The 14,069-nt window shown below is 40.7% G+C and overlaps 2 protein-coding genes across 3 annotated transcripts in view; both read left to right on the forward strand.

Moving 5' to 3' along the window:
• The first annotated feature begins 2,540 nt into the window (after nt 1-2,540).
• GHITM (growth hormone inducible transmembrane protein) lies at nt 2,541-12,127 on the forward strand. The gene is made up of 9 exons (XM_039719598.1): nt 2,541-2,672; nt 3,433-3,592; nt 5,125-5,224; nt 5,448-5,559; nt 6,823-6,964; nt 7,988-8,096; nt 9,197-9,385; nt 9,897-10,068; nt 10,897-12,127. Exons 2-9 carry the CDS (start codon nt 3,464-3,466, stop codon nt 10,982-10,984), a joined length of 1,041 nt encoding a protein of 346 aa, XP_039575532.1. The 5' UTR covers nt 2,541-2,672; nt 3,433-3,463; the 3' UTR covers nt 10,985-12,127.
• A 152-nt stretch (nt 12,128-12,279) lies between these two features.
• Nucleotides 12,280-14,069, forward strand: part of CDHR1 (cadherin related family member 1) — a 73,254-nt gene continuing 71,464 nt past the window's right edge. For both annotated transcript variants that reach the window (XM_039719593.1, XM_039719594.1), the window contains exon 1: nt 12,280-12,583. The gene's annotated coding sequence lies outside the window, so the exon portion shown is untranslated. The remainder of the gene's footprint in view (nt 12,584-14,069) is intronic.

The following is a 14,069-nucleotide window of genomic DNA, read 5'->3' on the forward strand; positions in this document are numbered from 1 at the left end:
AGAGAGGCAGGCTTTGGAGCCTGGCTTCACCACACTTCCAGGATACTCAAGTCCCCTCATAATGGCATTTTCTGATCTTGCGGAATTCCTAATTAGAAGTTAACCCTCTAATATCAAACTCTATTTGACCTTCTCTAGAGAAAAGTAAGATTTCCAACACATGCAAAACATGGCCTATTAAAAAAAAAATTTACAAGATTTTTACATACAAGTAAAAATTTTCAGTACAAGTTTTCATGTTTATGCTTTTGATTACTGAGGAATTGTTCATCCATTTTCAAAAGCCAGCATCTTCACGAGGTTTCTTTTTTTTTACTGTTATTTTTGTTGCTTTGAAAATAACCTTTTTTTACAACTGTGTGCTGTTTTCCAAACACTTCTTATTGCTGCATATCAGTCCTAAAAAAGCCAAAAGTGCTTCAGATCTTTCAGGAATCATCAATACTTTGTAGAGACTCATAAAATAGCTGAGGCTGGCAGGGCCCTCTGGAGATGATCTAGGCCAGCCCTCCTGCACAAGCAGGTTGCTCAGGACTGTGTCCAGTCAGCTTTACAGGAGCTCACCACCGAGGAGAAAAGGAATACCTCTCAGCAGACAAACTTCTGTGAGAAGGTTTCTGCAGCTGAGTTTGCTGCAGGGTGGGCCGTGGGTAGATTTGGGTTGCTTCTGACAAAATTATCTATTTAAGAAACAGTTTGGGGGAAAGCTGGGATGAGTATCTTGTTTGAAAGTCTCAGGAGAGTTCTTTACATGATTATATGCTGTAGTAAAAGAGGTAAGTTTGATTCCTTGCATAAATTATTACTATTAATAACTTAATTATAAATTTAAATATTAATTATTATAATGAATCCTTTAGTACCTAACAATTATAGAGTGTTACAAACTTTGAAATAAGCACTACAAGTCTCTAAATAAACAACATATTCATGACCTGAAACCTGACTTTTTTTTTTCTTGTGTTGTAGGAGACCTCAATACGATAGACACCAAAGCTCTGGATTTTCACTTACACCAACTGAAAGCAAACAAGTCTCAGAGTAAGTAAGAATCAGATCTCAAACCCCAGTAGGTCTGGTCTCCTCTGATGGAATTTCCACCCTTCTGTCATGTATTCTTCTACGTATTGATTAAATTCAAATTCTTCCTCATGATCTTACATGCTGGCGCACTTTTCAGACCTCTTCATATCTGATCTCTGTTATTTTGACTTTCATTTTGTGAACTAGCAGGTCACTGTATTTCCTTTCTTATAGTTTAAACAAGGAGGCTCTGAGACACAGAAAGGCTAATCTCACATTTCTCAAAAGCTTATCTGTAACTCTTATTCTATTTCTGGACTTAATTCTATATTCAACACATCTTTTTATTATATTTGTCTTTGATCCTGCTCAAGACCCTTCACAGTCTGTTTTACTGGGCCGTGAAGAACCATGGCTATATGTAGTGTTAGGGTTGAAAGAAACTACACAGCTGTGGCTGGAGAGCAGAGCTGGAAAAGGGCTCACAAAACCAAATTTGCTATCAGCTTGAGGATTTGATAGTCCAGGGAAGTGCTGCTCTGTCCTTCCTAAGGCTCAGTTTAGGATTCTACTTGGAAAATATTTCAGAGGTCCGTTTGGAGTGAGGCTGGAAGGAAGCTGCTCAGCCCAAAACGCAATGTTTAGCCTGGGGACGGCTGTGGAGCACCCCTGCAAGGCCGGGATTAGAGCCGGCAGTGTCCACTTTTGTAATTTACGTACACAGGGCTGCTTTTTTGTAATTTACGTACACAGGGTGCTCATCCGGCACGTGAGCACCAGCCATAAGGCATGCACGATATTCACAAGGAAGAGAGGTGTGACTCCAGAGGGGTTACAGAGGGGTAGAGCGGTGCCCTAAGGGAGGACAGGCACAGCCCCTGAGCTGTCTGACACGCTGGGAAGGCCGAGACTGAAATGCCCAGGGGCAGAGGCCGTGAGCTGGGTGCAGGCACGGTCAGGGGGCGGGCAGGGTAAGGCTGCACCCCCGGAGCACCGAAGGCTGCCCGGTACGGCTCCATGCCCGCACTCCCCTCACGGCCTCGGGCGGGCCCGCCCCGCGCGCCCCCTGCCGGCGCGCCGCCCGCGCGCTTCCAGAACCATCGCCGCCCCGGCCGAAGATGGCGGCCGCGCAAAACAGCCGGGGAGGGCCCGGCCCGGGCTGAGGCGGGCGCCGCCCTGCCGGGGCTGGGAGGGGTCTGTGCGCGCTGCGGGGCGGCAGTGACTCCCCAGCGCTACGTTACGCTACTGCCAGTTAATGTGTGGGAGTGTTGTTCTGGTTTGAGCTCTCGGCTCTCCGCCCTCCTTGCTCTTGGGGAAACACTGAAGGTGCCTTGCTGTAAATGCCAGTTTCCAAAAAGGAGAGTTAGAGTCTCCGAGCTGGCCCCGTCGGTCCCCGCAGGCTGTGTCACCCCGTGGGAGAGCTGCGCTTGGCACGGTCCGGACGAACCTCGTGAATCCTTCCCGTTCCAAAAGCAGCATTTCATAACTGCTGCAGAGCAGAGGGGCTTGCTGGCAGCAGGGTGGTTGTATGCTCAGTCACCGCTCTGTGACTACTGCGAGCTGTGCTGTGCGTGCTTGCTCCTCACCCGTGTTTAAACCTGCCTTTCTTTAGAGTGCTCTTAGCCTATGTTGATCACTGCACACATAAGGTGTGACTGGGCATTTGAAACAGGACAGTGGTAGTTGGGGTGTCCCGTGATATCAGGGGTTGTATGCAATTGTAATTAAAGGTCGTTAAAGTGACCCAAGGCCATGGGGTTTTTTGTATGATGTGCACCATTTGTGGCAGTTTTCATGCCACCAGTGGGACACACAGGCTGGTTCTGCTGGTGCTGTCACTGTTTTCTGGTCACAGTTGCTTAGAATGATCTGAAGCTGTGTTCTGGGCTGTGACCTTGACTGAATGCTGTGCCCATAAAGCTAACTGATCCCTTAAAGGATGGCTTAAAATCTCTCTCTGACTATTTTCCACTATACATCTTGTGCCGTTTCCTCATTTGGATTTATACTTCTATGGAGTTTTAAGTAAATTTGGGGAGCAGAGTAGTCAGGCAGTGTTGTGACTCAAAATGCAAGTTAGTTGCTGAAGTAACTCAAACACAAGGTCTTGATTTAATTTGTGCATATGAAAAGTGGAATATGCTCCTGTTTTTGAGTAAATTGTGAGAGAGGAGTCTCTGATGGAAGACTTACACAGGTATAAATACAGGTAAAGCAAAGTTAAACTGTGTATTTAAGAAGGTTTTGCTTCCTATTACAGTGCCTCGGTGATAATACTGTTTTTACTACAGATTTTCTCTGGTTGGTTGGTTTTTATTATTTCTGTTGCAGTTGAGAGTAAGTAGTTAGTGTGCCTTGTCTGAAAACCATGTAACAAAACAGCAAAATACATTTTCTTGTGCATTGCAGGAGCAGAGTGTGTTAAGCTATCTCAGCAACCATGCTGGCTGCCAGGCTGGTGTGCCTGCGGGCACTGCCGTGCCAGACCATCCGCCCCACCATCACTCAGGCTTCCCCAGCCTTGAGGAGCTCCAGCATCAAAGCATACAGGCTCTGGCAGCCTAGCCAGGTAAGGCAGTGCTCTTTCTGATGGCCCTGACTGCACATGTTTTAAAGGGGTCAGTGCACTTTGCATGGAGTACCTGATGGGAATGAGCATGAGCGTTCTGCTTGTTTGAGGCACCTGCTCTAATTTACTGAAGGAAAAATGTTCTTCAGTCAAAACACAGCGGTTTTGGAGCAGAATAAGTGAAATCTTCTGTTTCAGTGACTGACTTATATCTTGAAATTAATGAGCAAAAGAGGTGGGATGGACAGGCCTCACTAGGTAAGGTGGGAGGAGCAGAGATTCTTGTCCTGACTCCCTGTTCCCAAGTTAGGGTCTTAAATGTAACATTAAAATAAACAGTTGCTTTTCAGTTATTTTAGTCCCAATATATTTTTGAAGCTGTAGTGTAGGTTAGAGCAGTTTCTGAGCCACGGCAGGACAGTGACAGATCTAAGCAGCATTTTTAAAAACCACACTGTCATTATCCTGAAACACTGTTTGCCCTTTATTAGAGAGGATGTCTGACCTGCAGCTCATAACTGTTAGGGGCTGTTGCTCTTCTGCCATCCTGATAAAAGTGCTAGTGGCAAATTCTTCACCCCTTTTGTATTTTTCTCTTAAGCTTTCTAAGTTTGTAGGTGCATGGTGGGTTTGTGTGTCTGGGTGAGTTTTCTAGCATTGGGCTGGATTTCATTACTGCCAAGCACAACCAAAGTGAAGGGCTCTGGTAAACCTCTTGAATTGCAGTGCTCTAGTGCCTGATGAGAGTAATGCTTGTAGGTTTTGTATTTTAGTGTTGAAACAAACTCACAGCTTGAGGTGAGTCCTTGACTGCTCAGATGCATTTTTAATTTAAAAATTCCTGTAAAAAATGCTAAGAAAACATAAAGTTGTTTTTGAACTTTAAATATGAGTGTGTGCTCTGTTGCTCTTGCAACTTACTAAGACTTTGAGCAGCATACTATAATTACTTGAAGCTTGTTGACCTTAAAAATCTTGAGTTTCTAGGCCTTCATTCAAGGTTTGTTCTATAAATCAGGGTTAGACTTGAAAGCAAGAAATTTGTGCTGCTTTTCCAGCTTTAGTGTCTGTAAAATAGCACAAAAGTATTGTGCAGAATTTTTTTTTTATATTGAAGTGTTTGTGCAGAGAGTTTTGGCGTAGAAAGCAAAAGGCTTTTTTACAAAACAAAAAAATAATGATGATGTTTTTATATCTAATAGAGAGGCTTGTGGCAGTGTTTAGTACAGTGGCACTGAAGTAGAAGAAATGCAGTCTGAATATTTCAGCATCTGGAATTCACTGCATTGGTGAATTTGGTTCTTTATGGTCAGTTGGTTCTTTACTTCTAGAATATGTGAATGTTTTTCACAAAGGCTCCTCATCTTTAATGCTTATTTGTTTTCCTTGGGCACGGTTGCTTCGTATGTATGAAGGTAAACACAGATTAATAAGAGATTAATTAACAATTTTAAGTGTAGCAAGTAGGTTGGTAAGACTATCTTCTATTTTGTTTCATTAAATATTTCTTATGTTATTTCTGAATTTAACAGAGTTATGCCACCAGAGCAAGAATGGGCACAAGGCGTGGAAAACTTGGCCAGGAAGTGAAAGAAGCAGCATTTGAGCCATCTGCAGATGCTGCACTTAAAGGTAGAGGAGCTCTGCTTAAAATACTGAGAATCTTTCAACCTGAAAGAAATATGTTTCTCACTACTGAAACTGGTAGTGAGCGGACTTGAAATGAAGTGAAGCATTTAGAAGGAGGGGTGAAGTGGAGCAGTTATTGCAGATACATCAAAATTCACGTGAGGATGTTGTTGACTGTCCAAGAAAAGGCATTAATGGGAGTGTGTGTTTTGATTTCTTTACACAGCTGATCGCCTGGGGAAGTTCATTCTTGCTGGAGGGGCTGCTGTTGGCCTGGGAGCCCTGTGCTACTATGGAATGGGCATGTCCAGCGAGACGGGGGCTATCGAACGGGCTGCGTAAGTAAGAGGCTTTGCCTCTTCAGTGAAGCAAATCTCCTCTTTAGCTGCTGTCACCCAGTGTACACTCAGCTTAGGTTTTTCTAAGCTCTGAAGAGTAAACCCCCACCTGTGTCTCTGCAGGTTTTTAAAGCAAAATTACAATTATTCATCCTTAAATGGATAGTAGTAACCTCAGTAAGTTTATTTTGCTAAATCTAATGTGAAGAGTATATAAACTTGTCTTATGAGGTGTGCTCCAGATAACTTAGGAAGTGTGGTCTTCTGGAAAGCATTGCTGAGACCAATTTCCCTGGTGCTCTTATGAGACTGTTCATTCAGCCTTAATACGGATGTAGAAAAAGTCTTCATTAAGCACAGTATCTTGACATAAGCTTTGATATAATAAACATGTTCTTAAAACTTTACTGACTTGCTTCTTGGTCAAAAAAAACCCTGGCTAATGGCAAAACTGTATAGTTAGACTTGAAAGATGAGTAGTAATAAGCATGGGTTTAGGAGAAATGTGTGGTGGGGACATTTTGCTTTATTTTGCATTTGTATTTGGAAGTTGCAGTCTGCATTTATGCTGAATGTGTGCCATTTGTATCTATGAGAAGTTTGTCATAGATAGAACTATGTCTATGAGATAGGTTTTTTTTTCTGCACAAGTCTTGAATAACAGGTCAAAAGAGCGAAGTGGGAAAAAAATCTATGCACTCTGTTCAAATTTAGTGTTAGTAGGGACAGTTTCCTTTCTATAGTGTGAGCAAATGATACTGCAGAAACTCACGTGTAGGTCTGTTGCTATTGTTAGAGCTCTCAAAATGACGTTTGTGTCCTGTGGTGTCAGATAACCATGTGCACTATGACTCAGCAATTTGTGAGCTGCACAGCAGGCTGCTCAGTGCCAGTACACAGTCTATAGACCTTTTACCTGAAACCAGCTTGTTGTATACACACACCATTCCTTTATTTTTTCTGTAGTTAAAAGCATTTTTACTCTGTTTTCCATGCATGCTTCCTGCTTAGAATTGAATTATAGTTAGCATTTGTAATTTTCAGTGTTTCTACTGAGTGAACATTAGATTAAATCAGCAAGATGTCAGTTCAGTCCCCGTTGTAAAGTAAACTGATGGCAGAAGTTGCTAGACCTCATCATTATAATGAAACCTCTTTCAGATCCATGGCTATGAATGCACTTAACAGCTTGGTTGTGTTTTTAGCTGCTCTATGTTCTGAACCTGGTAACTGCACAGCTCTGTGTGACTGCTTATTTTTCAGTATTTGGCCACAGTATGTGAAGGACAGAATTCATTCTACGTACATGTACTTTGCGGGCAGCATTGGCATGACAGCTCTGTCTGCTGCAGCAGTGAGCAGGACTCCTGCACTCATGAACCTCATGACAAAGGGCTCCTGGCTGGTAAGCTTTGTTGTAAAAATAAAAGTATTTGCTGAGGAATGCCACTAAATTATGGTTGATACTAAAAAAATCTGAAAAATTTAACTACTTGGTAGAAAGTAAGGCAAAACTTAACCTACCTTAGTGTCCTCATCCATAAAGACTATTCAGGTATCCTGATGATACTTTATGATGTAAGATTTGGTGGTGATTCTAGTCACATTCTGACCCTGACATGTGTTACTGTTTAGATGGTTTGTCAAAGATAAACTACATGATCAAAAACCACTATGTTTGCCTTACCAGCTATATATATGCAAGTGAGAACCTCTTAGAAATAGCTACCTAGAGAAAATGGCACAGTTTCTTTTGCTGTCTGTAAATAGAAACTGAGGTCCCTGTGCATTCTTACTCTGCCCTGTGCTCTGCCATGCAGCACTTCAAAAGCTGTCTCTGTTTGTCAGGGCTGAAGCAATACTGGTAGGCTTAGTATGCATTCAGTGTGTTAAGTAACAGTTAAATGCCAGTTTAGGGAGATGAATTTGATCAAGCATCGTTGGTGATAAAAGTTGTGCATTTCTGACCAGTTTGGTACATGTTGAATGATTCTGCTTGGAATCATGAGTAAGAAGAGGCACTGAGGTTAAAAAATCATTGGTAGCAAAAGCCAGTAAACTAGTGTTGGTTTTGGGTGGAGAAATGTACAAGAAAAGAAGGAGGGCTGACACATCTCAGGTACCTTAATGAGAGTGAGGGGCGGAACCATGGGTTTCCCTTCTCTTACTTTACACAGCGAAGAGAGTTACCAACTTCATCATTAAATTTGGATTTCTAGAAAACTGAATAAAAACAGATGAAAATTACTGCAAGCTAAGATCTGCAAAGATTTGACTGTAACATTGCAGGAGTATAATCGATGAATACTCCCTCCAGTTGTGAATTAGGTGCTGCTTTCAGAATCAGTGTTGACTTTTAGACTAGGAGATGAAAGCAGAGACCATATGTCCATCTGCTAACTTGAGCTCTGTAATGCTGTCTCTTCAGGCAATTGGTGCAACTTTTGCAGCCATGATTGGTGCTGGAATGTTGGTCAGGACCATATCCTATGAACATAATCCCATAGCTAAACATGCAGCGTGGATGTTGCATTCAGGTATGTGGTTTTAGTCTTTGTTGTAGAGATGTCTGTGCTTCAGTGTGACCAAATGCTTACTTTAACAAAACTCTGCCTTTAAAGTAAATTTTTGTATATTGCTGTAGGGAAGTTGAGGCTTTTCAGAGATCAGAGAGAACTCCTGAATGTCACGGAAAGATGTCTTAAGTGTCCTTAGCAGAACTCTGTTTTTTTTCATAGTCGTCTGAAAGTCATGCTCAGGTTAAACTTCAAGTATATATACTCCACACTGAAAATGGAACTAGATGGTTTCATGGCTGCTTTGGTTTTGTGACTGCTTTCTAACACTACCACTTCTGTAAGTGCTCTTGCCCACAGTAACCATTCTTCAGCTGTGCAGGATTGGAGGTATTTGAAACCTGACTAGAAAAATGAGATTTTATTATTAGTTTACTTTGGATCTGTACTCACAGCTAAAATACCTGATGGACACACATCTCAATTTCTCACTAAGGATACCTACTTCAAATAACAATGGCTCTCATTTTTCAAAACTGTTTTGATGGAAATATTTTGTAGTTCAGAAAAGGCATGTGGATATTGGGAGCTGGAATCATATTTGCCTCTCAAGAGCTAATATCTCTCCCAAGAAAAAAATATGTTTTATGGTAGTGATTGTTATTAAGTGGTACAACCTAATGAGATATTACTGCGCTAGATGCACGTTTCCTACAAACCTTTAGGAAAAAATCTGACTTACTTGCCTAAATAATTGTTGTATCAGAAATCTGTCCTGTTTTTCAGTGTTGCATGTTCCTAATGCTGTTGTGTAGTTGATAAGTCCATGCTAAATCTCTTCTTCGAGCTCTGTTATGAACCAATCAGTATGTTGACTTTTTTTAGTCTTTTTTCCCAAGATGAGTTCCCTGAAGTGTTCTAGTGCTAAATAAAAGTACATAATGGAATTTAGGTTTGCTAATTTATTGTGCTCCCTTTTAGAGAAGAGCACAGTCAAGTGCATTGGTGTTTTGTAGTATGTGGATTAGTTTGAGCCATGCCATCTGGCTGGAGATGAAAATCAAGTGAGTTTGGCATGTGGCATTCCAAGTCTTACAAGTGTTCTGTTTTGCTTTGCCTAGGTGTCATGGGTGCAGTGGTGGCTCCTCTGGCTTTCCTTGGTGGACCTCTGCTGATCAGAGCTGCCTGGTACACTGCTGGAATTGTTGGGGGACTCTCAACTGTGGCCATGTGTGCACCCAGTGAAAAATTCCTGAACATGGGAGCACCACTTGGCATAGGCTTGGGCTTTGTCATTGCTTCTTCAATTGGTAAGATACTGTTTCAGTACTGTCATACGGTGCAGCTCACAGTTGCAGGCTGGTCTGCCCAGTGAAGATTTGCCTTAAATACAGCCTTTGCAACTCCAGCACAGCAGAAAATGTTCTGTCTTATTTGGTCGTGAAAAGGAATGTGAAGTTACGGTTCTGGCACATGTTAGTCTGACAAACAGCCTTGTATTTTAGATACTGCCCATGAGTAGGGAAGGCAGTAAATGTGATCTTAGTTCTCGATCCACTTGTTTTCTTTCATGTGTTTTAGTCATTGTTGTAGTCATAGGTACTTTCACCTGAAGAAAAATGAACAGTTCCCTAGGGTGTTCAGAATGAACAGGTTGTACATGTGACATGTTCAGTGTGCATGCTAAAGCTCTTGGTATCAAACACACACCACAAAGTGAGAAATGAACACTTACTGGAAAACGTTTGCTCCAGTGAGTGGAGTTTGACCTACCTCAGAGTAGCAGATTTACCTTTAACCCCTTTGTCCATTCCTCTCCAGGATCCATGTTCTTGCCTCCCACCTCTGCTTTTGGCGCCGGGCTGTATTCGGTAGCGGTCTACGGCGGCCTGGTGCTGTTTGGCATGTTCCTGCTCTATGATACACAGCTGGTGATCAAACGGGCCGAAACTCTGCCCCTCTACGGAGTGGTTAAATACGACCCCATCAATGCGTAAGTGTTCCCTGTCTCAGGGCCAGTCTCAGTGTCTGGGCAAGAACTTGCCTCAAGTTAGATTGAAGTATGCTTTGAAAATAGCCTTTTGTTCATTGTTCAAAAGTGTGTTGCTGTTGAATGTGAAGAATCCCAGGGTTTGAAAACAACAGTGAGAAAATAGCTACTGAAGTTAAAACTGAAATCAGCGTGAGAAACAGAATTGAGCATGTGATGTCACATGCCTCCAGCAATACATTCTAAAATGTATTTTTGTTTCCTAAAGCATTGTTGGCAGAATTTATACCTGCTTTCTGAAAATAACTGTCAGTATCAGCTGAGACAAAAAAAAGTTAATCTTCCCATAGTCATTTAATAATTATTAGTTTTTGTCACTAAATAAGAAAGCTGCAGTGGTGTGTGATAGGGAAGGAAGGATTGACTCTTCAGTAAAGACCAAGTCTGACTGAGAAACAACTTTCTCGTAAATGTCTGTCTGATGCTAGGTGATTCTTACCTCCTTTGGTTCTGTTTTATTCTAATTAAAGTAGAGCAATACTGATGTTCTTGAAAATTCTTGGAGATAAACAGGTTGAAGTTCAATATAAAAGCAGAGGCTCCTGTATGAGAGCAGGATACTCTCTGTTAGGATTTCTGTGAATAGTTCTTGCTGGCAGAGGTGGTAGAACAAACCACAGGTGTTCTTTGACATACAAAGCACTGAGGGCAGTCATTGCTGGGTTTTGTAAAGGTAGTTCATGCAGGCTCTTAATATGAAGTATAATTGTGTGAAACCCAAATAATTCTGTGTCTGTTCAACAGCAGTAACTGTAATTTCTTGTTTCCTAGATGCCTGGGTATCTACACTGATACACTGAACATCTTCATTCGGGTGGCCACCATGCTTGCAGGTGGTGGTGGTGGCAGGAAAAAGTAAACAGAGACTCAACTTTGCAACTCTCTGACAGCCAACCTAGTGCACATATTAAATAAACATTCATGATTAAAGCAGTAATGCTCCAAGTCAGAATTTTAAAGCATTTCAGCATATTGGTTCAGTGCAATGTGATTCAGTCTTAGTTTTTCTTCAAACACTTTCCAGCTCTGTGTTTAAAATAGTCTGAACTGCTTCTTCTAATTGTACATTATATTGGGAAAGTAAATTATTTTTAATATATGAATAAAATAGTCCTATCTGCTTTTTAAGGGGTTTGATGGCAGTTCAACTCTTACTTTATTTTTTGTTTGGTTTTTTTTAACTGTTGTTGCATAGTAAAGAGTAATTTTTGAACTGGTATCCAGTAGGCAGATAGGGGTACAAGCTACTTCATGAAATGCTGCTTAGATGCATCAATTTTCTGTTAAAGTTCATAAATTTTCTTTTAGTGGCATCTTCAGAAGAAGTGAATAAATTGCGTATGGCCCTAACTGCAATCATGACTTTGACCTGGGCAGAAATTTCAGAAAAGATTAAGCAGGTTTTGACAGGTTAGATGACCAAAAAGTGTAAAGGAGATAAGATATGGGAACTATGCAGCATTTGTCCCATATGAACTTCAGTCTCCTTCTGAGTACACATGAGAATTCCTTGCTTTAATGTTGACTGGCTAGACTAGCTAGTTTATTTTGATACTAGATTTATAAGACTGTTAAATGGCAATATAGCTGTGTCTTTCTTCTGGTGGCTAAATTCCTGTACTGCAGATGAAGGTCTGTCCAGAAGAGCTCCTAGTGGTCATCTCTTGGAAGCTTGTACAATTGGCCCAGAAACTGGGAATTCAGGATGGCATGCTGTAAACCCCAGGATCATAATTTGTCCTACTGTTGTGTGCATTAGTCTGTTTAACTCTTCTCCAAATTGATTTATTAAATGTCAAAAAGAAATGTTCCCTAACAGTGAAATTGATTTACCAGTAAGAAATTTATACTTTCCAGACTCTGTTGCTTTATGTTGGAATAAAAGGGGAGTTCTTGGGCCATGAAAATTTTGACCTCATGTCAGTAGGTCATATTTTCAGTTTCTGGCAAATATGTTATGTTTATGTATTGACCTATGAACAATAAAATTCTAGCCTCACAAGTTGACTACTCTCACTTTTCCCCATGGTAATAGAAATATTTTAGTGCCCAGTTTGGTGAAGAGTACTATAAATATTTTTTGTTTATGGTTATAGTTTCCTTTGTAAGAGAGTACATATTCCTCTGTAAAAAGATCTGCAGAGATTATTCTCAGTTTCATTGGCTAGCACCTTTTTGGGAGTGTTTCCCAGCTGGAAGTTACTGGCTACACATAAAGTATTTCTGTTAGTGTAACCTGTTGGCCACTTATTGCAGCCAGTGCTGCTTTTATGTCTGTCACACACTGTAGTGTTTTTTGACTCTTCAAACAGAGGGAAGAAAGAGTGGATTGGGAAGAACCTTGTTGCAGCTCCTTTGTGCCCAAAGATTTAAAGGCACAGTCTAGTTCCTGGCACTGTTACAGCTGGAGGGACATCTGTAGTTCTTAGAAGGAAGAAATCTTTGGATCATGTAATTTGTAAGTAGCCTGTTCAGAGAGCTTTATATTTTTAAGCAATTTGATACCCTTAATTTCTTCTTTTACTGCAGCCAAAAATGGCACTGTGCTCGTCCTCAAAATCTGAAATGTACAGGGAGCTGTCTTAAAATTCTGACATTCATGCTTACTACAAAAGCAAACTCAGGCAAAAGACCTTTTGTCTAGATTCTGGGGCTGAAGTTTTAGAGCTTGACTATAACCCGAGGGATGGATTCTGGTCTGTTTGGAATAGTGAGGTGTGGAAACCAACACGCTGATTACGGGAGGTGTTTGCGTGAAAACGAGACCAAGAGGAAATTAATAACCTTTTGAGAAATACTGCTTGGAGAAACATGAGCATCACATGTGCTAAGTCTTGTGCAAAGGTGTGACTTGGCTTCTGTGGATGACATTACAGCACTAGCAGTATTTTCCTAGTGTTTGTCTCCAAATGAAGAAAAAAAAAATTGATTGAGTACTTTATGTTTGAAGTCTTAAGTCAAAAAGTAAGATCTGTCTTAATTAAGACAGCTCTGATTTGGTGGGAGATGGAAATCTAAAGCCAGCACTACTGTCAGTGACTCCTGGCAGACCTATTTACAATTAGGAAACTCTGGGATTTTTTGCAGGTCCAAGCGTGACTCATTGATAGGTAAATTGAATTTGCCTAAAAATTCCCCACCTTCTACATAGTAATGCCTTATTATGTGTCAGAGGATGTTAAACACATAAATACTGTGGTTAGTCCACAATTTAATTAAATTCTGATCTTTTCTACTGATTATAACTGGTTTCTACAGATTTTCATGATGTTTCAAGTAATTCTCCTTTTAAATTATGACCTAAATAAGCAGCTACATAATATTTAATCATTTACTTCAATTTTATCAAGAATATAAAGCAATTATTTTCTGAATAAAGTGTTCTTCACTGTGACGTAGTATAATTAAGGAGGCCAAGTCCAGCTGACATGTATTTTAAGTTTGCCTAGCAGACTGCAACATGAAATTTAGATCTCACCTAATGAAATTATTGAATGTAATTAACTTTTGCAACTTTCATCCATCTTGCCCCACCTCTGATGCTGCTAAAAGCTGTAAGGTAATACACATTTACCTTTGTGAAACCTCTATAATCGTTCACCTGTAATACAATAGCAGGGTGTGCCTGATGTTAATTGAATTTATGTTACTTGAATTGGTCCCAAGACAGATTATTCCTTCCTACTCCTGCTGTCATTAAAGAATAGAACATTTTTTTAAACTCTTCAATATTTGAAAATAATTTAAGAATACAGCATAATTTTGCTTGAACTTCAGTTTATAGCAAACTTGGAATTTAGAAATTGTTGCCATAAGTTCACTTCAAATTTTGAAGTAGACCATCTGGAAATAAAAAAAGGAGAATGCATTTAAATAACCCCTCAGCAGAGTATTTAAGCAAGAACTGGATTTTTATTTCAGTATTCAACCGTCTCGGTGACCTG

Source organism: Passer montanus, unplaced genomic scaffold (assembly GCF_014805655.1).
Source record: "Passer montanus isolate IOZ18808 unplaced genomic scaffold, ASM1480565v1 scaffold42, whole genome shotgun sequence".
Lineage (NCBI taxonomy): Eukaryota > Metazoa > Chordata > Aves > Passeriformes > Passeridae > Passer > Passer montanus.